The 23,798-nt window shown below is 40.3% G+C and overlaps 1 protein-coding gene across 1 annotated transcript in view; it reads right to left on the reverse strand.

Moving 5' to 3' along the window:
• nat10 (N-acetyltransferase 10) overlaps positions 1-23,798 on the reverse strand; it is a 124,811-nt gene that overhangs the window by 24,627 nt on the left and 76,386 nt on the right. Inside the window, exons 17-22 of the mRNA XM_028796050.2 lie at positions 20,485-20,586; positions 15,846-15,920; positions 15,459-15,575; positions 9,954-10,087; positions 7,132-7,180; positions 6,906-7,002 (exon numbers count right to left, since the gene is read on the reverse strand). Of these exons, the coding sequence (XP_028651883.1) occupies positions 6,906-7,002; positions 7,132-7,180; positions 9,954-10,087; positions 15,459-15,575; positions 15,846-15,920; positions 20,485-20,586 (574 nt within the window). The remainder of the gene's footprint in view (positions 1-6,905; positions 7,003-7,131; positions 7,181-9,953; positions 10,088-15,458; positions 15,576-15,845; positions 15,921-20,484; positions 20,587-23,798) is intronic.

The raw sequence follows: 23,798 nt of genomic DNA on the forward strand, positions 1-23,798 counted from the left end.
CAGCTTGTTCTAAAACTGGGTTTGCAGCTTATCGTTTAAAAGCCATTGTGTCTTGGATGAAGGCTCCACCCCACTCATGAATATTGATGAGTTAACTTAATACAGTAGTGGCAAAATGCATAAAAACATTTAATGTTTTCTTCAGCATAGTGTTGTTTTTTCCACTAGATGGCAGCAGAACACCATCTCAAGTGTTAAGGTTTAACACTGTTAAAAGTGGATAGATAGATAGATAGATAGATAGATAGATAGATAGATAGATAGATAGATAGATAGATAGATAGATAGATAGATAGATAGATAGATAGATACTTTATTAATCCCGAGGGGAAATTCACAAATTATAATACCATCCATCCATTTTCCAACCCGCTGAATCCAAACACAGGGTCACGGGGGTCTGCTGGAGCCAATCCCAGCCAACACAGGGCACAAGGCAGGAACCAATCCTGGGCAGGGTGCCAACCCACCGCAGGACAAATTATAATACTTTATATTTAAATATACTATTATAATAATTATAATATCATTAATACCCCGAGTTGGACTTGGGAATAACCCTAATTACACAGAACCAATGTGTAACAATTAGGGTTAATGCCAAGGAGGTTAACATAAAATCTCATTTGACTCATTTGTTAAAAGAAAACAAAATCAATTACAACAATACGTTTATAGCCCTCATCAAAAACAGCAGTTTAACAGTGTACATTTTTTATTTTTCATTAGTTATTTGAGTGAGAAAATGGCCCACCAGCAGATCCCTAACAGCAGTACTAGTTAACCTGAACTACACATCTCTGGGGTTGTAGAAAACCCCAAATAAAAATACACAAAGACACACAAAGAACAGCCAGCCAAACTCACCACTGCCGCAACCCAGGATTCTGGAAATGTAAGGCAATAGTGCCAAAAAACGAAAAATCAAAATACAGGACATTCTAAAATCACCAGGTACAGTGAAACCTCAGTTCACGACTATAATTCATTCCAAAACTCTGGTTGTAAACCAAAGCAATTTCCCCCATAGGATTGTATGTAAATACAATTAATCCATTCCAGACCATACGAACTGTATGTAAATATATAGATTTTTTTTTTTTTAAGTTTGTAAGCACAAATATAGTTAATTAAACCATAGAATGCACAGCGTAATAGTAAACTAAATGTAAAAACATTGAATAACACTGAGAAAACCTTGAACAACAGAGAAAACTAACACTGCAAAAGTTCGCGCTATAGCGCTACCAGATGCTGGCTAAAAACGCTTTTTAAGCACAGGGAAAAAAATGAACATTTGAAAAAATCTGTAATTTAATAAACCACCAAGAAAAGTAACATTGCAACAATGCACACTACAAACTGATCGCTGTAAACAGAAGTGAAAACAAACACAAGCCCAGTGTATTCTTTAACTGCCTTCCTACCTTATGCGTCCAGCTCTCTCTCTCTCTCTCTCTCTCTCTGCCTGCCTGTGTGTGTGTGTGTGTGTCGTGTTCTCTGCTCGCTCGCTGCACAGGAAATGCACAGGGAGAGACTGAACACGTACAAACCAAAAGGGAAACTGGCTTGTTCGTATACCGAGTGTGTGGTCGTGAACCGAAGCAAAAGTCTGGCAAACTTTTTGGTCGTAAACCGATTTGTATGTGTACCGAGACGTTCGTGAACCGAAGGTTCCACTGTATGTTGATGAAATGTTCACAATTCCTAGGCCATGTCACAATCACAGAAGACCCTCAGTTTATCCAGAGATTTCTAGTTCTTCGACTTGAACATGAAGGCCACTGGGGGATGACGGGTATGGGAAAATTTGCCAAAAAACTTCTGTATCACACAGGGAAACACAGATATGCTAAATAAATTACCAAGTGATGTAGTGATTTGGGGACCTTCATCGCTTGCCTGTTATAACTGTCCATGGACCCCCCCCCCCGGAGGTTTATTTTCTCTCGAGATGCTGCTAAATGCAGTTTTTGTTTTCCTCTCCACTGATGTCAACTGGCCAGACTTCAACAATTAACTCATAAAAGGTAATTGATGGCATCTATTCATGTTATTGAGGTTCAATCCTGTATGCTAACAAAATCTGCGTCTTTACAAATTCCTAATTACGTAAAGAGTACACATCCATCCATCCATCCATTTTCCAACCCGCTGAATCCGAACATAGGGTCACGGGGGTCTGCTGGAGCCAATCCCAGCCAACACAGGGCACAAGGCAGGGAACCAATCCCGGGCAGGGTGCCAACCCACCGCAGGACACACACAAACACACCCACACACCAAGCACACATTAGGGACAATTTAGAATCGCCAATCCACCTAACCTGCATGTCTTTGGACTGTGGGAGGAAACCGGAGCGCCCGGAGGAAACCCACGCAGACACGGGGAGAACATGCAAACTCCACGCAGGGAGGGCCCGGGAAGCGAACCCAGGTCCCCAGATCTTCCAACTGTGAGGCAGCAGTGCTACCCACTGCGCCACCGTGCCGCCAAGAGTACACATGAAGCTGGTAATTGCAGTTTACCTGTGGACTTCTAATAGTGCTCTGTGCCTGTGCCTAGTGAAGAGAGCTTTTCAAAAATAAACTGAACTGAACATCCTGACTCAACATTTTGCAGATGTCAATTTTTTTTAGCAATCAACCCTCTGTGCTGGCCTGAAAGGCCCTTTCAAGTCAAAATTGTTCTAATGTTCTTAAGACGTGATAGAGGGAGTGATTACAATGAAAACTCTGTAGCCTGTCACTAACTGAGTGGACTAGACTGGTTTGTTCATTGTGCACCTCTAGTAACATACACTTTCAGGATTTTATGTGTAAAACCATTAAACAGTCACACTTATGACTATTACAGGTTGAGTATCCCTAATCCGAAATGCCTGGGACCAGAAGTATCTCAGATATTTTAGGATTTTCCAATATTTGCATATACATAATGAGATATCTTGGGGATCAAGTATTGAAATGCACCCGAACCTGCTAAATATATGCAAATACAAGCATGGAATTTACTATTTGTGGAATCTTAAGTTTGATTTTTTAAAAGAGGTGCCACGCAGCACCTTTGAACTGCTCCACAGATGTTATAGTTTTGTGCCCCATTCGCACACAGCATCTATCTCGTGGTGTATGCATCTTGACCAGAGGCCCCCCACCAATATTCGATTGGGGGGGGGGGGGGAATGCTTTGGTGCACTCACTGCTTTACAGAGGTCATCTTCATTGGGCCTTTCATGGGGGACAAACACGGTCATTGTTCATATGTTGTAGCTCTGTGGGACTTGAGGCTTCTCCCACTCATCCTAGTACAGTGGAACCTCAGGTCACGAACGTCTCTGAACACGTACAAATCGGGTTACGACCAAAAAGTTTGCCAAACATTTGCATCTGTTCACGACCACACACTCGGGTGACGAACAAGCCAGTTTCCCTTACGGTTTGTACGCGCCGATGATTTCCGCACATGTTCAGTCTCTCCCTGTGCATTCGCTGTGAACTCTTTGTGCTCTATTTCGTTTCCCTTCCGGTTTGTACACGCCGATGATTTCCGCACATGTTCAGTCTCTCCCTGTGCATTCGCTGTGAACTCTTTGTGCTCTATTTCGTTTCCCTTCCGGTTTGTACACGCCGATGATTTCTGCACATGTTCAGTCTCTCCCTGTACAGTACATTGTTCTCGGTCGGACGTGCATCGCACAGAGGGACTCTACCTCAAAGCTGTAACCTCTACTCCACCCAGCTTCCTCCTCACTTCCTTCATGCCAGAACTCGACTGATGCAAGGTTAGTTTTCTTGATTGTTTATGGTTAGTACATACAGTTCGTATGGTCTGGAACGGATTAATTGCATTTACATACAATCCTATGGGGGAAATTACTTCAGGTCATGACCAATTCAAGTTGCGACCAGAGTTTTGGAACAAATTACGGTCGTGACTCGTGGTTCCAAGTCCTACCATCCACACAAAATAAATACATTCATAAGAAATCTGAAAAAGAACTTATTTATATCCGCTCAACAGTTTTTTTTAAAAACAAAAGAAAATTAGAGGAAGCATTGGCAGTTAAGGCGGCACGGTGGCGCAGTGGTAGCGCTGCTGCCTCGCAGTTAGGAGACCCGGGTTCGCTTCCCGGGTCCTCCCTGCGTGGAGTTTGCATGTTCTCCCCGTGTCTGCGTGGGTTTCCTCCGGGCGCTCCGGTTTCCACCCACAGTCCAAAGACATGCTGGTTCGGTGGATTGGTGATTCCAAATTGGCCCTAGTGTGTGCTTGGTGTGTGGGTGTGTTTGTGTGTGTCCTGCGGTGGGTTGGCACCCTGCCCGGGATTGGTTCCCTGCCTTGTGCCCTGTGTTGGCTGGGATTGGCTCCAACAGACCCCCGTGACCCTGTGTTCGGATTCAGCGGGTTGGAAAATGGATGGATGGATTGGCAGTTAAATGAGGAAGGCGTGTGTGAGGAGACACACTCAGCCAAGGTACAGAAGAAGCAGACACAGACGAAGCAGCAGCAGAAGAAGAACCACCACAAGGATGTTGTATTGTAGGGACTTAAAAGTAGTGGATTTTGGAGCATTTTACCATACCATACCATTTTTATTTGTTAAGCGCTTAAAAACACAGCATTACAACTGACCGAAGCGCTGTACAGTTAAAACAAGCAAGACTAAAAGCAAAATATTAAAAACAAACATTAAGAGAGAATTAAAACAGAGACACTAAAAACAGGTCAGGGGACCCAATAAAACAGAGAAATAGCAAAAAGCAAGTGGGAATAAGACAGGTTAAGAATTAAAAGCCAATGTGAAGAAGTGCGTTTTTAGGTGTGATTTGAATGTGGTGACTGAAGCGGCTTGCCTAACCACTAAAGGTAAGGAGTTCCAGAGCCTGGGTGCACAGATGGAAAAAGCCCTTTCACCACGAACTTTAAAACGTGCCTTGGGAACGGTTAGGAGCAGCTGATCTGCGGATCTAAGAACACGAGGGGGATTGTGACGATGGAGCAAGACACTCAAGTAGGCAGGGGCTAGACCATTTAGTGCCTTATAGGTTAAGAGGAGTATCTTAAAATCAATTCTGAAGCTAACCGGCAGCCAGTGTAGGGTTTTTAAAATCGGTGTAATATGTTGGCTTCTCCTGCTTCCAGTTAAAAGCCTTGCAGCCGCATTTTGAACCAATTGGAGTCTAGAAAGAGTGGCTTTACTAATACCATATAGGCAGGAATTAGAATAGTCGAGCCGGGACGTAATGAATGCATGGATTACTGATTCCAGGAGGTGGTAAGACAGAATTGGTTTGAGTTTGGCAATTCGCCCGAGATGGAAAAAGCAGGATTTTACTGTGCTGTTGACTTGAGCATCCATTTTCAGGACCATATCCATTTTGATTCCAAGATTGGAAACAGACGAAGTTACTGGAATGGGAAGAAAGTCGAGGCCAGGGGTAGGGTCTGTTTGCGGTCAGGACTAAAAACAATGACCTCGGTTTTTGAATCGTTCAGGTGAAGGAAGTTTACAGCCAGCCAGTCCTTAATGTCAGATAAGCAGTCGAGAAGATGTTTAGTGGAGTCAGTTGACTTGAGGGAGAAATAAATTTGGCAGTCATCAGCATATAGGTGATACGAGATTGCATGTTTTCTAAAAATTGCACCTAAAGGCAGGATGTAAATTGAAAAAAGTAGTGGCCCCAAAATGGAACCCTGGGGGACACCACATGGGAGTGGGACTGATTCAGACGAAAAATCGTCTAGCATGACTCTAAGAGTCCTGTTGCAGAAATATGACCTGAACCAGTCGAGGGCTAAGCCAGATACACCAGCCCAGGATTCGAGTCGGGAGATCATGATGTCGTGGTCGATTGCGTCGAAGGCAGCAGATAAATAGAGAAGAACCATAATCACGTAGAGTCCTGAGTCCAATGCCAAAAGGACATCATTTAGGACACGTAAATTATAAATTAAGGAATTTCATAATGGGGATATTCAACCTGTACCAATTTTACGGAACAATCTTTAAACCAATAATTAGGTGCTGTTTTTCTAAACTATTACATGCACTGGTGTGCTAAGTTTGTTTTGGACCACATGTAACTTTATCATAAGGGTGAACAGTTAGCTCTAAGATTTCATCTTCAGAAGGCATGAAAGGTTGGCCACTAATGTCCAACTTATGTTTAATGTCAATGTCAAATTAAAGAGCACATTTCTAACAACATCAGTAATGCTGTAGCCAAAGCGCTTTAAAAAAAATGCAATAAATACAAATAAAATAGATACAATAAAACAATACAAACCAGCAGTAGATTTTAAATAAATAAAAAAATTACAATTGCCTTCTTATGAAGAATATTCTGCCAATTTTGGCAACTCTGCTGTGGAAAGCTACACAAGATATTAAAAATTAAAGGAATTCTATTTGTGTATCAAACTGTGGAACAAGCAGGACAACACAGTGCTGACTGCCAGTCGTTCAAGATGACTGATTAATGTTGCACTGGAATGGAACCCAAGACCAGATATTAAAGCTGATCTCAGGTTACGAACAGTGCCATGACTGATAGCAACTTTCTCCTAAAATATATACACCATTTATGCATGAACACATTCTATAAGACGATAAAGTTTGAGTACCCTCCACCAATATTGGCACCCTGGGTAAATAAAAGCAAAACAAGCTGTGCAAAAAAAAATGTCATTATTGTTTATCCTCTTGATCTTTCATTCAAAACATTAACAAAAATCTAACCTTTAATGGAAGTAAAATATTTCAAAAGGAATAAATTCTCATCATTACCAATATCAAGGGTGTCAATATTAATGAAGGGCGCTGTGCAACTTGCCAAATTGGCACGGCTGTAAATTAACAAAACTTTATTAAACCCCACAATAAAATTCGCTGTCCACACACTACCTTTCCAGTAAGCAGACAGCCAGTTTCCCTGCTTGGTCGTTTCTTCGGAGTTCAGCTCCTTCAGCATAATACAGGAATGCTCCCCAGTCAAGTCATTCTGCGAAGGGACAGTGTGGGACACAAATAAACAGGAAACACCATTAAGTAAAACAATAACAGAAATTCAACATTTTATTGTCCTTTTCTGCAAAGAACAAGTCATCGATAAATTACAAAAGTGACTTACAGGAGTTTGTCTCAGGTAAACTGGGGTATAACCAGACCGCTTCCAAAACCTAGCAAACAGAAAGCCTCTTTAGAAAACAAATGCGAAAGTATAACAGTTTATTGCAATAACAGGGTTAGTTGAGTGAAATTCGATTTGGTGACGCTCATACTAATAATTTCAATCAATAAAAAACTGTTAAAAAAAACTGAGGTTTTTAATTGCCATCGATTGCAAAATTTCCTTCATTAGTCTTGATTAATTGCATGTTTGACTGAGGTGGTTTTGGTTGCTCAGTAAGGCCCAGTAGTCTCCTGTAAATGTCACTGCCTTACAACTTCTCAGCCGCTCCACCTGTAAAGAGTTGTGGCTTTCATATAAATTGTTGAGATGTGATTGTAATGTGTAAGAATTGTCAGAACTCACGATCTGAAGGATGTCTCGCAGGCCTTCACCTTCAACTGTCTTCACAAAGCATGTGATAAGGTGCCACATGAGAGGTTGGGCATCAAATTAAAAGAGGTAGGAATTCATGATGTTGTGTGTCGATGGGTGCAGAACTGGCTCAGACACAAGAAGATGATGATGGTGCAAGGAACCTTGTCAGAATCGGGTGGTTTTAAGAGTTGTGTCCAGCAGAGGTCAGTGCTACAGCCACCGCTATTTTTAATACAGTGATCCCTCGCTATATCACGCTTTGACTTTCGCGGCTTCACTCTATCGCGATTTTTTCTCATACACGCTTACGTCACTATGCAATACGCTTTCTGAGATCTTTTATCTAAGCCCCACGATGGCTCCTAAACATGCTGCCTTTTCTAAGCCTTCTGACAATGAAACTAAGTGCCGGAGGAAGATGCTTACCATCCAGGAGAAGGTGAAGCTCTTGGATATGATCAAAGATGGCAATACCCTACAAAAGCCTCCTCACGCATATGAAAAGACTTCAGCAACTGCCAATCAAGATGTTCTTCAGCCGCACACCCAGACACCCACTGCCTACTCCTAGTACTCCTTCAGTGGAAGAAGACAACGACGCACCTGCTGAAGATACCGCACCACCTGAAGACTCTCCTACTGAGCTCGTGCCTTCATAGGTTAGTGGTTGTGTGTAAGAACTGTGTGTGTGTGTGTAATTAAATGTACAGTACAATAATAATATGATATTTGTAACGTCTAATATGTCTTATTTTCTCTTATTTTGTCTCATATGTTGGGTAATACGAGTGTAATGGTGACTAAAGGGTGTTATTTCATGTCTAGAGGGCTCTAATAATGTTAAACAACGTATTTAGAAGGTCGTAAACAGGTTTTCTATACTCTAACTGTGAAAATATTCCGATTGATAAATAAAGAATCCTACTTTGCGAAAATTCATTCATCGCGGTAGAGTCTGGAACTGATTAACCGTGATAAACATCGGTTCACTGTATATATAAATGAGTTGGGCTGGAATACAAATTATATTATGGTTAAATTTGCAGATGATTGCCAAGCTGGTTGGACTGGAGATCATCAAGAATCCATTGAATCATTACAGAGGGACTTGGGACAGTATGCAGGCTTGGGCAGATTTGTGGCAAATGAAATTAATGTCAGTACATGTAAAGGTTTGAATACACAATGGAATGTAAGGCTATATAGCGCCCTGATGTGTGGAGTACAAGTCACAGGAGGTTCTACTCAAGCTTTATAACATACTGGTGAGGCCTCATCTGGAGTACTGGGTGCAATTTTAGTCTCCAGGCTACAAAGAGGACATAACAGTGCTGGAAAACGTCCAGAGAAGAGCAACTAGGTCGAGTCCAGGACTACAGGGGATGAGTTACAAAGGAAAGAATTAAAGAGCTGAGCCTTTATAGTTTAAGTAAAAGGAGATTATGTGGAGACCTGACTGAAGAGATTAAAATTATGGAGGGAATTAGTCCAGTGGATCGAGACTGGGACTTTAAAAACGAGTTCATCAAGAACACGGGGGCAGAGTTGGAAACTTTTGAAGGGGAAATTTGACACACACATTAGGATGTTCTTCTTCACACCGAGAACCGCAGACACTTGGAATAAGTGACCAAGTCGTGTGGCGGGCAGTAGGACTTCATGGACCTTCAAAACTCGACTTGATTTTATTTTGGAAGAATTAAGTGAGTAGGACTGGTGAGCTTTGTTGGCTGAATGGCCTGTTCTAATGTTTTAATATTCTAACTATACAGTATGTAGTTAGCATAATAGTCTAATGCAATCTGTTTTTCAAAAGTATTAGTTAATGCTATAAATTCTGTTTCATTCATAAACATGGATCCAGTTGTACATCACTGATTGTAGTCTGGCATGAATTATAATTAAATGCTGGTTTTTAAAAAGTGGCATGGCATGCTCCTAATAGATATAATTAATTTTTGTGATATTTAAATTCGGCAGCACTAGGTTTACAAATATCAAATTTCTTTTGTATTTGAACTATGTGGGAGAGTTTTAAGATGAAAGCAATCATTATAAACTTTGTCTTTCTCCACCATAGTTAACAGGCTAGTCTAGATAGCATAGGGTGTGGAACAACTTGTGCTAAATATGATTAAGGAAAATGAACAAGTTATATTTTTTGAAACGAATCACATGTATTACAGCCCTAATAAAAACAAAGCACAAAGAAAAAATTTACTGTCATTCCTAACAGCTAACAAACAACCAGTTCAACACACTCGCCTGTTCACAGGATTCATGCAGAAGACTTTTAATAACAAAGTTCATGCATCTTACAGCTTGTGGATAAACAGTTTTATATAATGACACAGTGCGACTTTTAGCCAAAAACCAATCCTGACTCATCACTCCAAGCCTCTTACTTGAGTAGCTGAGGTGTGAGGCCAAAGGATACCCCCAGATAGTCCAGGTCTTCAGGTGGGCGCTCATTCAGCTTCAGAAGCAAAGGTGGTAGGTTCTTTCGGGGAGATAACACCTCTTCTAGCAAACTTACAGCCTGCAAAGAAAATATACAGAAGTACAGGTATTGATCCCAAAAGTTGCATTTAAAAAATTAACTGATTAATCTGCCAATTAAATTTTTTCTTTTTGATCAAAAAACATTGATGAACATTGTGAAATGCAATTTGAAGATCACAGAGTCCTGCAGCAGGTCAGCCATAACAGCCCAGTTCATCCACATTTAAGATGAGAGATGCGGTTTCATTGTTACAGACTCCATACAACACAGCCATGAAATATTCACCGCAATTCAGCAAGCAAAATTATAGCACATGGTGTCATACGAGCAGCCTCACACACTGGATTTACTTGGAAACTGTGACCAAGACTCAGTAAGGGCTTATTATTTATACTTTCTGTATGAAGCCTGCATGCAGACATAAAACACAAAGCATGCGTGTGGTCAGCGAACAAACACTTTCATACTTGTTGTGGTCCGTTCAATCTGCATGATGATATTCTCCTAGTCAGTAAGTGACAGTTTTTGGCTAATGTCGCCTACCTAACCACAGGTGAGGAAATAAGACACTGTCAATGGAAGAAGAGTTGTGCTTATGGAAAAAAAGGAGAAGGTAGAGAGTCCAAAAGCAGTGAAGGAAAGACAAATATAATAATATCTCGTGAGTGGGTGACTTACATGATAAACAGATGCATGTTTTCCTTGTACTTTGATGACCTGTTGCATCACATTCGGCCTTTGTTTTGTTTTTCTGGCACTCACGTAACTAGGATTTTCTCTAATTTCATCATTTAGGGTAAATAACATGCATGCACATCCCTGCATAAGCAGAAAGATAATTCTGTGCGCAGCAAAAACCTAATGGCACCTAATAAGCCATGTGTTGGGGCATGCCTCATTGTCTGATGTCATTTTTGCCACAAAGCCCTGGCACCCAGCACCGACGTGTCAAGTGTAAACCAGCCTTTATTCAGTTAGCTCTTCTGTCTGACTCCCATTTATATCTAACTAGTCATTTAGCCCGTTACAATAACGGGCGCTAGAACAGTAGTGCATAAACATTAGTAGGAACAGTCTATACTAAACGGCAAGGGACTTTGACCTCATTCTTTTTGTTGGTCGTATTTTTCTTTGTCTTTCAGCCTTTCTTTTGTTGATGTTTACTTGCTGAGCTGGCTGTTCTTCGTGGGCTGCCGCCGTGTATTGTGTGTCTTTAATTTTCTGTGACAGTAATACTGTCTTGTACGGCTCTATTCAATAAGGGCGCGCACAAAAAGGTGAGCTTCAAAAGGGCGACCTCAATTGAGCGCAGCAAATAAAGGCGTTCGTAGATAATTTAGTTCAAATGGCTCTGGAATATGTGAAGAGGAACAAAGGTGCAGATCTTTATTTACGCGCGCCTTTATTCGCTGCGCCCAATTGAGGTCGCCCTTTTGAGGCTCGCCTTTTAGTGCGCGCCCTTATTGAAGGATACCGTCTTGTACGTCCGTAATATACCTTTAATTTTCTCTGGCGGTAATACAGGCGTGCGCGTCGGTAATATGCCTTTAATCTCCTCTGACAGTAATACTGGCTTGTATGTGGCTGTAATATGCGTCACTATATTGTGTACCTTTAATTTCCTCTCGCAGTAATACTGGTTTGTATTTCCGTACAACGCCTCTAACTTTCTCTGATAGTAATATCGCGCATCACACTGTGCCCCGCGCATGCGCACTTCATCAGAAGACACACACACACGGACACCTGGACGCACATAGGGATTTTATATATATAGATAGTTATTTAAATTTTTTTTTTTCATAATTTGATACTTTTGCATATCGATGGCCACTCAGTCCTCTTGTTTATCTCCAACAATAAATTTAGTAATTTGTACCACTGAATCCTGTGCCTCTCCAGGTTTCCACAAGGCTACAGATAATGGGAACATAGAAACTGTCATAACTGCAGCATTTTTTTTAAATCTGCATGTATAGTTTCTGTTCTTTTTTCATGTTTTCTTCAAATTAAAAGTTACTATTTTTTTCTCATCTTACGTATTAATATTTGAGGTGGAATTCTATTGTTTTTTTCCTGGTACCATTTCATGCCCTGTAGAACACATTTGTAAGTTTTTCTTCACTGTTTGAAGAGGTTTTAAATTAATTTTGGATGGGCTTTTATACCCTAGATTCTGAATTTGACACTGGATTTTTTACTTGGGTGCTCAATTTTATTTATTCAATACTAGACAAAGAGCCCGTTTCAACAACGTAAGATGAAACGGGCACGAGTGTAATAGTAAGTAATAAGTATAAGCACCACAAACCTGATATAGGTGTATTGAATGAATGCGTAATTAGGCCTGGAGCTGTAGTCGAAATCGCCTTTCAGGCCTCTAGAGCTTTAATCAAAGTCGCCTTTCTCTTTGAATTTTCACAGGTGTAAATCCACTGCCTGCCGTGATGTCGGTCTGGTAAGGTTTTTCAGGCACCTGCGCAGAAGGCGACTGCGCATTCGGCTTCGGACAGACGTGAGTGAGTGAGGAGACTAGTGAATTATATATAAGATTATTTGAGCCTTTTCACCGCCATTTTGTTTCTTTACTTATGCCTACATTTTACATAACCGTTGTAGAGAACCCACCAATGTTGCTAGGAATGGACCTCAGGGAGATTGTGACTCAGACAGTAACAATGTGATGATTACTGAAGTATTATTTCCTGTCCGAGTTTACGGACACAAAAACATCCCCTTTTGCATCTTTAAATCCTATTGGTTTGCTTCTCTGGTTTTTATTGCTGTTCTAGTTTTTGACTTTGATATTTGTCTTGGTAACAATGCAGCTGATTTCTCAGTTTTCGACTATATTTTGTCTTTTCCTCCTGGTTACTATTCGAACATTCGTACTATAGAATATTTTATTAAACATGTTTAAGATATTTAGAATAGACAAGACATGTAAAGGTTTTGATCCTATTAACAACAGGGAAAAAAAAAACGCTAAAAATATCCCCTGGCAAGCAGGAGTGCACACTGGGATTTGTTTCACAGTTTTGAATTGAAAATCTGCCTCTTGCCCTCAATCACTGATCACGAGCCCAGTCTTCAAATCAAAAGCTTGTTCCCGCATGCACTGCTCCGATTTTACTTAAGCATTTATTCAGCAATATTTTAGCAAAAAAAAAATACATGGGTTTGGCCTACCATCAGCATATAACTGGATGACAAGACATGGGGATTATGCAACACGACTAGCACGAGAGCTTTTTGATTTTGTTGCTGTTGTGTGGCACTGGCCTCCACCGACACCCATTCTATAAGAAACTTTATTATTGCCATTCTTCATGAAAAGTTGAGATTATATTTTTTTTATCCGCCATCACTATAAACCACGTAGGTTAAGCTACATATGAAACAAATTTGGGTGAAATATTCCATTAAATAATTAACAAACCAATCAACCATGCCCATTTTAATTTCTGGAAACTAAACAAAAACCAAGCAACATTAAGTATCTTTGAAATGGGATGGCTTAGTGCTTGCCTGCCATTACACTCATTAACACAACTGAATTTATCTACTACAGCACCCTTTTACAGAAGTCCCACATTTGCCAAATTTCCTCCTGTACAAATAGTTCTATCTATCTAAATTATGAAAAGGGCAGCCCTTCCTAAAAAACAGATGAACAATGTGTTCTACGAAAATCAATGGCAAGCAAAAATTGTTGTTGTTTGACATTTGATTCCTCAATTTGCTGCCTGTGTACATCAACAACCACAGAACATGGTTAGTAAAGGCAAGTGTGCTAAACTCTTCCCCAAGTTCTCTTTCTCATGCCTGACTGGAGTGGACATCCTATATTCTAATTATGCTAATCAACCATTACACTGTCATCACTACACACTGTTAAAATTACTGGTTCTTTAATGGCACTATTTGGCTCTTTAGTGCAGGGATCCTCAATCACAGTCCTGAAAGGCCGCAGTGGCTGCAGGTTTTTGCTCCAACCCAGTTGCTTAATAAGAAGCACTTATTGCTCAAGTAATACTTCTGCTTCACTTTAGTTATCTTGCGCATTAAGATTGTGAACCCTTATTGCTTATTTTAGTCTTAAACAGCTGTCTTCTTGGTTTTTAATGGCTCCTAATTAGCAATAACATGCAAATGACAAAAGAGAGCAGCATTTCTCCAATTAGCTTGTTACCATTTACACCTCTGTGTGTGTATTTATCAGGCACTATTGGGTTTAATTTAATACTTGGAAGGAAAGTGAAGAGAAAAAAGTGAAGGACTGAGAATTATTCATTTATTTTAGCCTTCAAATCATTTGGATGATATCCTTAGAAAGGGGAAGATAATCCTGGATGTAAGAATTACCGGACATAGCAGAGTTAAAGCACTAACAAGCCATCAAATTAAATTATTGGTAAGAATTGCTTTCTAATTAAGCAACTGGGTTAAAACAAACACATGGAGCCACTGCGGCCCTCCAGGACTGACTGAGGACCCCTGCTTTAGACCAGACCAGACAGCGAGTTAAAGACTAGACAGACAGACAGACAGACAGACAGACAGACAGACAGATAGATAGATAGATAGATAGATAGATAGATAGATAGATAGATAGATAGATAGATAGATAGATAGATAGATAGATAGATAGATAGATAGATAGATAGATAGATAGATAGATAGATAGATAGATAGATAGATAGATAGATACTTTATTAATCCCAAGGGGAAATTCTTTACTGCACTTTTTCATTCTAGAACTGGTTCTTTGCCTATGAAGTTGGTGCTTTGTGCTTTAAAATGCTTCCTAATATGTAGAAAAAAATATATAATGTATGGTAGGCTAACTTGCATGACAGTGACAGATTAAGAAAATTTAACCTGTGTTATTAGTGCATGTAGTGAGAGCCCTTTTAAAATCACAACATTTGTTAGCATCTGTTCAAGTTATTTCTTGCATGGATTCCGTTACAGATCTAAATGATCTAAATAAATAATGGTTCTTTCTGGAACCCTGATGTGGACGGGTCTTTTGGGAACCAGACCCGCTCTGAAGAACCACTCAGGCACCTTTATGCAGTGTGTATGAAAATATTTTTGAAGTGGCAATTTTTAATACAAATATCAGTTCATGTCTGCATGTGTGTCAGTGTGAATATTCCTTCAGGATAGTTTAACTGGAAATTCCAAATTCCAATGTGAATGCAAGGGAGCCCTGTAAGGAGGTGGCAGTCTGTCCAGTGTCATTCTCTGCTCTGCAACCAGACCTGCTAGTGTAGGTTCATAACTCCTGAAACTGGATTAAGTGGGCTTATGAACACTGTTATGCTTTAAACTTTCTGAATTTAAAATGTGGACATATCTGAGATTACTCATCCAATATACGGAACCATTTTTTTTTTTTTACCTCGCTGTTCACGGTTGGAATTTCAGATGGAGTTTGAGTGACCTGCTCTTCAAGACATGGGAACTGCCCTTCATAATACATCTGGAGAAGTTGTAAGGCTCTGGTGCCATAGCCCATCTTAAAAACAAAATAAAAGGAAAAAGTTATTGAAAATCACTAAGCAAGAGAGTAAAACAAAAATGAACACATTTGCTGGTTTTGTTACGTTTTGTGTTTGTGGGCAAGTGTGTTTCCTGTATGTCTGCTAGGGTAAGAACCAGCCCTCCCAGTAAATGTGAATAATGTGTTTCAGAGTGGAATGAAAGGCAACAAAACTCTTTTTAATTCAATATGAGAAAGCCATTACAGCTCTCTATGGTTGTGTGTAGGCACTAAACACATACAGACCCCTTGAAAGTCTGGATGGACAGCTATGCGGACCACTCTTCCTCCAGAGAGGCTTCCAAACTCTGGATCTTGAAACTGCAAAGAAAATAAAAACCTTTATAGTAATCAAAAACTGTAACACAAAATGTCCATACTTAAGATTTTTAATGCATGTTACCGTAGCATACATTTTATACAATTACCAGCACTGATAGCAAAATGTTAAGATTTTAGTGACACTAAAATCAGATAAAAGATAAAATGTCAAATTCAAGATGAGAAGAGGAGAAAATATACAGTGCCATCAATGATATCTGGGACAAAGACATTTTTTTCCTTGATTTACCCCTCTGCTCCACAGTTTAAAACGAAAAATGAAACAATTCAGACATGATGAAAGTGCACATTGCAGACTTTCATTTAAGGGGATTTGCATACGCTTTGGTCACACCATGCAGTAATGGCAACATAGTGCTTGGATTCCCTTTCAGGAAAAATGGATTGGTCAAAATTAAACATAAAATCTTGTTGCCTTCTGCAAAAAAGCTGAAATTAATAAAGAAGCTTACATTTCACAATCTTAAATACACAGCCAAAGCTTTAGTGAAGCTACTAAAGAATAATAAAAGTCAATACTCAAGGTTAAGCTGTTTAACCCGCTGACACAATACGTGATTTCTAGTCATGGGGTATATCAGATTTGCCAATAGCACTTGCTGATCTCGCTGCTGGACCTTGTCGGTTTACACAACTGAAAATCTCTGCCCATGTTACATTTACGAGTCGTGGGCCCTTTTTTTCTTTATTCCATTCTGTCTTGGTACATAAAACATGAGACATTAGACAGACCAGCCCTCTCTACTTATTCCTTGTACTTGCATTATATGGATTACTAGCAAAATACCTGTACTTTGCAGCGGCGAAGTACTGCTTTAAAATGTTTATTAAGAAGAAAAGTAAACCTTTTTAAACTGAGGGAAAATATACCAATAATTATTTGTTAAGGATCTCTTTGTATACCGCGTTGTCAGTTCGGCCCTTCGGTTGTAATATGACAAAGCTGTGCGCTGAGCTTACTCTTGAGCAATCAACATACAGTTGGCCATGTGAAAAGCAATCTTGCCTCAAATCAATGCCAACCTTTTGTAGGGTCTGTCCCGGAGACTTATTAGTTGTCATTGCGAAGCAGAGCCTTACTGGAAATTGGAGGCGTTTGAATTGAAATGGGTTTCATCGATAACTTCGCATCCAGCTTTTGAGAGTTTAAACATTCATAAACATCAATGTATCCACTACTCAAATCGTCACCTGTGAATCTAAGATGTTTAAGAGGCATTGGTGGTTGTCCAAAGGTGTAAAATATTTGGCCATTTCGGTACACTTGAAAGCGACAACCGAACAATTCAGAAGCAGCCATCAACTCACATGCAGAACCATAGGTGAAGGGCTTAAGCATTTCACTCTGCTAGTGCTCCTGTGTAGTATAATTATCTCCTGTACCGCCATCAGTCCACACCTTGAACCTGTCCCAGTCATTCAATACATAAGACACAATGTTCCTCCGGATATCAAGAGTGAGCCTGATATGGCCGTGCAATATATAACACAGAGAATGGAAAAGGCAGTCACCATCTCCAGGCATGGAAACCACTCAGTGAGTGACAGCTGTTTGATCGATGGTGATCACCTCGATAGACATGTTAATGGGGGTACTGTTGGAACGATAAAGGAAATGGGTACCTGAACAATTTAAACTAAGTCTAAAATACCTACAAAATAACTATAATCGTAATAAACGAACAATAAAACAGCGGAGAAGCCGTGGATTAAATAAAAAGGCTGCAGTTATCAGCAGGGAGACGTGAATACCGTGGCAAAGCAAGGAAGGAAATGAAGAGACCGGAGCGACGGACGGCCTTACATAGGCATGCAGCCAACTACGTGGGAGGCGTGGGGATGGGGGACCCCACGCCGCCTCAAACGGCGACCAAGCTGCAGGCTATGGATGTATATATGTACGTAAGTAGGATTCAGTTAGCGTTGGGAACCCGAGTACCAAATTTATTGAAAATGGGCCCATAAGTAACAAAGACCTTTGGAAAGTTCAATATGGCGGCTGACAGTGAAGTCATACCACCGAAATAAGTACGTACATCGGTTTCGGTTAGCACAGGGAAGCTGCCTACCAAATTTCGTGAAGATGGGGCCATAAATAAGAAAGTTTAACATGGTGGACGTTGCCGACCGTTATGACCGTTACGCGTAGAATTTCAAAATGAAACCTGCTTAACTTTAAGTAAGCTGTAAGGAATGAGCCCGCCAAATTTCAGCCTTCTACCTACACGGAAAGTTGGAGAATTAGTGATGTGTGAGTCAGTGAGAGCTTTGCCTTTTATTAGTATAGATACTTCTGGATGAGCATTCATTGGTTGTCAGCTCTCACAGAGACCACACTTATGGCTAAAGGCTACATGCTACATGCAATTCCAAACATCACATGTACTTGCTTCATTGATGTTTATTTTTAAACCTGCGAACAGAACGATGAGTAATTCTGAACCAGTGTCTAATGGCGTGTTCCATTTTCAGACACAAGCTGGACCTGCTGTATTCAAATGAATGCCTTCAAGTGAACATCTGGACAGGTTTGACCATCTTAATGCCACCTATACCTTTGTTATTGATTGCAGCAGTTCTCAACGTGTCCGAGCCAGAAGTTCTTATGTGAGTGTAGGAGGTTGTTGTTTGCTTTATTATTTATACAGTCATATGAAAAAATTTGGGACCCCCTCTCAACCTGCATAATAATTGACTCTCCTTTCAACAAATAAAGATAACAGCAGTATGTGTTTCATTTCCTAAGAACATCTGAATACTGCGGTGTTTTCCAAACAAAGATTTTTAGTGAAGCAGTATTTAGTTGTATGAAATGAAATCAAATGTGAAAAACTGGCTGTGCACAAATGTGGGTCCCCTTGTCATTTTGCTGATTTGAATGCCTGTCACTGCTCAATGCTGATTACTTACAACACCAAATTGGTGGGATTAGCTCGTTAAGCCTTGAACTTCATAGACTGGTGTGTCCAATCATGAGATATAAAGGGATTTAAGGTGGTCAATTGCAAGTTGTGCTTCTCTTTGACTCTCCTCTGAAGAGTGACAGCATGGGATCCTCAAAGCAACTCTCCAAAGATCTGAAAACAAAGATTGTTGAGTCTCCTGGTTTAGGGGAAGGCTACAAAAAGGCATCTCGGACGTTTAAACTGTCAGTTTCAACTGGAAGCAATGGAATCAGGAAATGGAAGGCCACAGGCACAGTTGCTGTTAAACCCAGCAGGTCTGGCAGGCCAAGAAAAATACAGGAGCGGCATATGGGCAGGATTGTGAGAATGATTGCAGACAACCCACAGATCACCTCCAAAGACTTGCAAGAACATCTTTCCGCAGATGGTGTATCTGTACATCGTTCTACAATTCAGTGCAATTTGCACAAAGAACATCTGTATGGCAGAGTGATGAGAAAGAAGCCCTTTCTGCACTCACGCTACAAACAGAGTTGCTTGTTGTATGCAAATGCTCATTTAGACAAGCCAGATTCATTTTGGAACAAAGTGCTTTGGACTGATGAGGCAAAAATTGAGTTATTTGGTCATAACAAACAGTGCTTTGCATGGCAGAAGAAGAACACCGCATTCCAAGAAAAACACCTACTACCTACTGTCAAATTTGGTGGAGGTTCCATCATGCTGTGGGGCTGTGTGGCTAGTTCAGGGACTGGGGCCCTTGTTAAAGTCGAGGGTTGGATAAATTCAACCCAGTATCAAGAAATTCTTCAGGATAATGTTCAAGCATCAGTCACAAAGTTGAAGTTACGCAGGGGTTGGATATTCCAGCAAGACAATGACACAAAACACAGTTCAAAATCTACAAAGGCATCCATGCAGAGGGAGAAGTACAATGTTCTGGAATGGCTGTCACAGTCCCCTGAATTGAATATCATCGAAAATCTATGGGATGATTTGAAGCAGGCTGTCCATCAAATTGAACTGAACTGGAGAGATTTTGTATGGAAGAATGGTCAAATATACCTCCATCCAGAATCCAGACACTCATCAAAGGCTATAGGAGGACAGCGTCTAGAGGCAGTTAGATTTGAAAAAGGAGGCTCAACTAAGTATTGATGTCATATCTCTGTTGGGGTGCCCACATTTCTGCACCTGTCTAATTTTGTTATGATGCATATTACATATTTTCTGTGAATTGAATAAACTTAATGTCACTGCTGAAATACTACTGTCTCCATAAGGCATGTCAGATATTAAAAGGAAGTTGCTACTTTGAAAGCTCAGCCAACGAGAAACAAAAATCCAAAGAATTAAGAGGGGTTCCCAAACGTTTTCATATGACTGTATATTGTGTAAAGTTCTAAATTCTCATTCAGATTAGATTAGGGTGGATGGATGGATATGTGAAAGTAGATAGATAGATAGATAGATAGATTTATCATCTATCTCTCTATCTATCAATCCATACACTTTTATTATGTTTTTCAAGAAAGGCAGAAATCTACTCAAGACGGGACCTCAACACACAATAGTTCCAATGGATGTTTAAAAAGGAGGCACCAAAAAGGCAATATCAATTAGTTTTGTCTACTTACTTGTTCTGAAACTGTCCATGGAATTAAATCACCAGCAGCCTTCTTTCCTCGAGAAAGACTGTTCAGAATGGACTGACGAGAAATTTCACCTTCAAGACACACCTAACAGATGAACAGACAGCCAAGGGATATTTAGTTTGTATGTTAGCTACCATGAATACAGTCACATTTTGCAATGATTTACTTTCAAATACCAAGAATTAGTTCAAATTCAGTATAATGCATTTCTGAGTTAGGATAAGATAAAAGGTAATGTTTTCTAGAAAGAGGAACAATCCTGGTAAGAATAGCTCCAACTCTCTAGAAAAATGAGCCATCATTGAAGACTGGCAGAGCAGCAGTTGTTTATTTCTTGGACTGAGCTCCCTGTACTAATTACTTAATCTCTATTAAAGAAGACTCACAGGCCTGCTTTCTGGTCTTGGAAGTAAGAATACAAAAGCCAAAAGTTTATAGGTAAGATCTAAACTGACATAAGACTTGTCTCATATGAATATCTAATAAATTATTTTAGCCATGTCCAAAACCCTACATAACCAAGATCATCTGTGAACCTTCTTACTTAGACCCTGAGTAGCAGCTGCAAATTAACATCTCTCCTTTCAAATCTGTTATGTCGCTTTCACACAAAGCTGTAACCTGCATTTGTAAGTTATCGGTTTGCAATTGAAAGTACTAAGAAGAAGTGGTCATTAACCCTTACAATGTTTTCATATGTCGCCCCCGATTATAACAGCCTCATTTAGGTGTCCTGGATATCAAATTGTACCCCCAAACCTTTTTTTAATTATTAAAAATGATATGGCTGACAACTTTACTTTAGTACTGCCTTACAACATTTGTGATAAAATTGGTTACATTTCTTTTGCTATTACAATTATAGGACATGTAAGCAACGTGACTTGCTCATGGTGACAAGGTGTCAGTAGCAGGATATGAATCTACAATCTCAGGGTTTGAATACCAAAGCTTTAACCACAACAACACACTGCCTGCCTGAAAAAGAGGAGCACTTCCATGATTCTGTGTGTCATGCATTGTCTTCCTTTTAAAGTAACTCAGTTTACCGTCTTCAGCGTGGCATTGGCTAATCTTGTATATGTCACGCCCCTTTGCCTTATATGGACCCAGCTTTGGTAACACTTGGGGTGTGGCTTTCCAGCTTCCACCTCGAAGACTGACTTTCATCTTTTGTGGTGGGGCCATCCTAATCTTGTCTGTACAGTGGAACCTCGGGTCACGACCGTAATTCATTCCAAAACTCTGGTTGTAACCCGATTTGGTCGTGACCTGAAGTAATTTCCCCCATAGGATTGTATGTACAGGTGCTGGTCATAAAATTAGAATATCATGACAAAGTTGATTTATTTCAGTAATTCCATTCAAAAAGTGAAACTTGTATATTAGATTCATTCATTACACACAGACTGATGTATTTCAAATGTTTATTTCTTTTAATGTTGATGATTATAACTGACAACTAATGAAAGTCCCAAATTCAGTATCTCGGAAAATTAGAATATTGTGAAAAGGTTCAATATTGAAGACACCTGGTGCCACACTCTAATCAGCTAATTAACTCAAAACACCTGCAAAAGCCTTTAAATGGTCTCTCAGTCTAGTTCTGTAGGCTATACACTCATGGGGAAGACTGCCGACTTGACAGTTGTCCAAAAGATGACCATTGACACCTTGCACAAGGAGGGCAAGACACAAAAGGTCACTGCTAAAGAGGCTGGCTTGGCACAAAGCTCTGTGTCCAAGCACATTAATAGAGAGGCGAAGGGAAGAACAAGATGTGGTAGAAAAAAGTGTACAAGCAATAGGGATAACCGCACCCTGGAGAGGATTGTGAAACAAAACCCATTCAAAAATGTGGAGGAGATTCACAAAGAGTGGACTGCAGCTGGAGTCAGTGCTTCAAGAACCACCACGCACAGACGTATGCAAGACATGGGTTTCAGCTGTCGCATTCCTTGTGTCAAGCCACTCTTGAACAAGAGACAGCGTCAGAAGCATCTCGCCTGGGCTAAAGACAAAAAGGACTGGACTGCTGCTTTCTGATGAAAGTAAATTTTGCATTTCCTTTGGAAATCAAGGTCCCAGAGTCTGGAGGAAGAGAGGAGAGGCACAGAATCCACGTTGCGTGAGGTCCAGTGTAAAGTTTCTACAGTCAGTGATGGTTTGGGGTGCCATGTCATCTGCTAGTGTTGGTCCATTGTGTTTTCTGAGGTCCAAGGTCAACGCAGCCGTCTACCAGGAAGTTTTAGAGCACTTCATGCTTCCTGCTGCTGACAAACTTTATGGAGATGCAGATTTCATTTTCCAACAGGACCTGGCACCTGCATACAGTGCCAAAGCTACCAGTACCTGGTTTAAGGACCATGGTATTCCTGTTGTTGATTGGCCAGCAAACTCGCCTGACCTTAACCCCATAGAAAATCTATGGGGTATTGTGAAGAGGAAGATGCAATACGCCAGACCCAACAATTCAGAAGAGCTGAAGGCCACTATCAGAGCAACATGGGCTCTCATAACACCTGAGCAGTGCCACAGACTGATCGACTCCATGCTACGCCGCATTGCTGCGGTAATCCAGGCCAAAGGAGCCCCAACTAAATATTGAGTGCTGTACATGCTCATACTTTTCATGTTCATACCTTTCAGTGGCCAACATTTCTAAAAATCCTTTTTTTGCATTGGTCTTAATTGATATTCTAATTATCTGAGATACTGAATTTGGGACTTTCATTAGTTGTCAGTTATAATCATCAACATTAAAGGAAATAAACATTTGAAATACATCAGTCTGTGTGTAATGAATGAATCTAATATACAAGTTTCACTTTTTGAATGGAATTACTGAAATAAATCAACTTTGTCATGATATTCCAATTTTATGACCAGCACCTGTAAATACAATTAATCCGTTCCGGACCATACGAAGTATATGTAAATATATATATGCTTGCTCACGCTCGCTCTCTCTCGCTCGCTCGCTGCACAGGGAGAGACCGAACACGTGCGGAAATCATCGGCGCGTACGAACCAAAAGGGAAACTGGCTTGTTCGTCACCCGAGTGCGTGGTTGTGAACAGAAAAAAGTTTGGCGAACTTTTTTGGTCGTAACCCAAATTGTACGTGATCCGAGACGTTCGTGACCCGAGGTTCCACTGTATTACTCCAGTTTTAGTGGATGTACTGCCTGATTCACTGACCACCTTAACTTGTAGTAACAATGATCCTAACTTTTAGAACATTTATGGGCTGTGAACAAACAAATTTTAATATAGTGGAAATCCATTAAAGCCAGT

The sequence above is a fragment of the Erpetoichthys calabaricus genome, chromosome 2, assembly GCF_900747795.2.
Source record: "Erpetoichthys calabaricus chromosome 2, fErpCal1.3, whole genome shotgun sequence".
NCBI classification, from domain to species: Eukaryota; Metazoa; Chordata; class Cladistia; order Polypteriformes; family Polypteridae; genus Erpetoichthys; species Erpetoichthys calabaricus.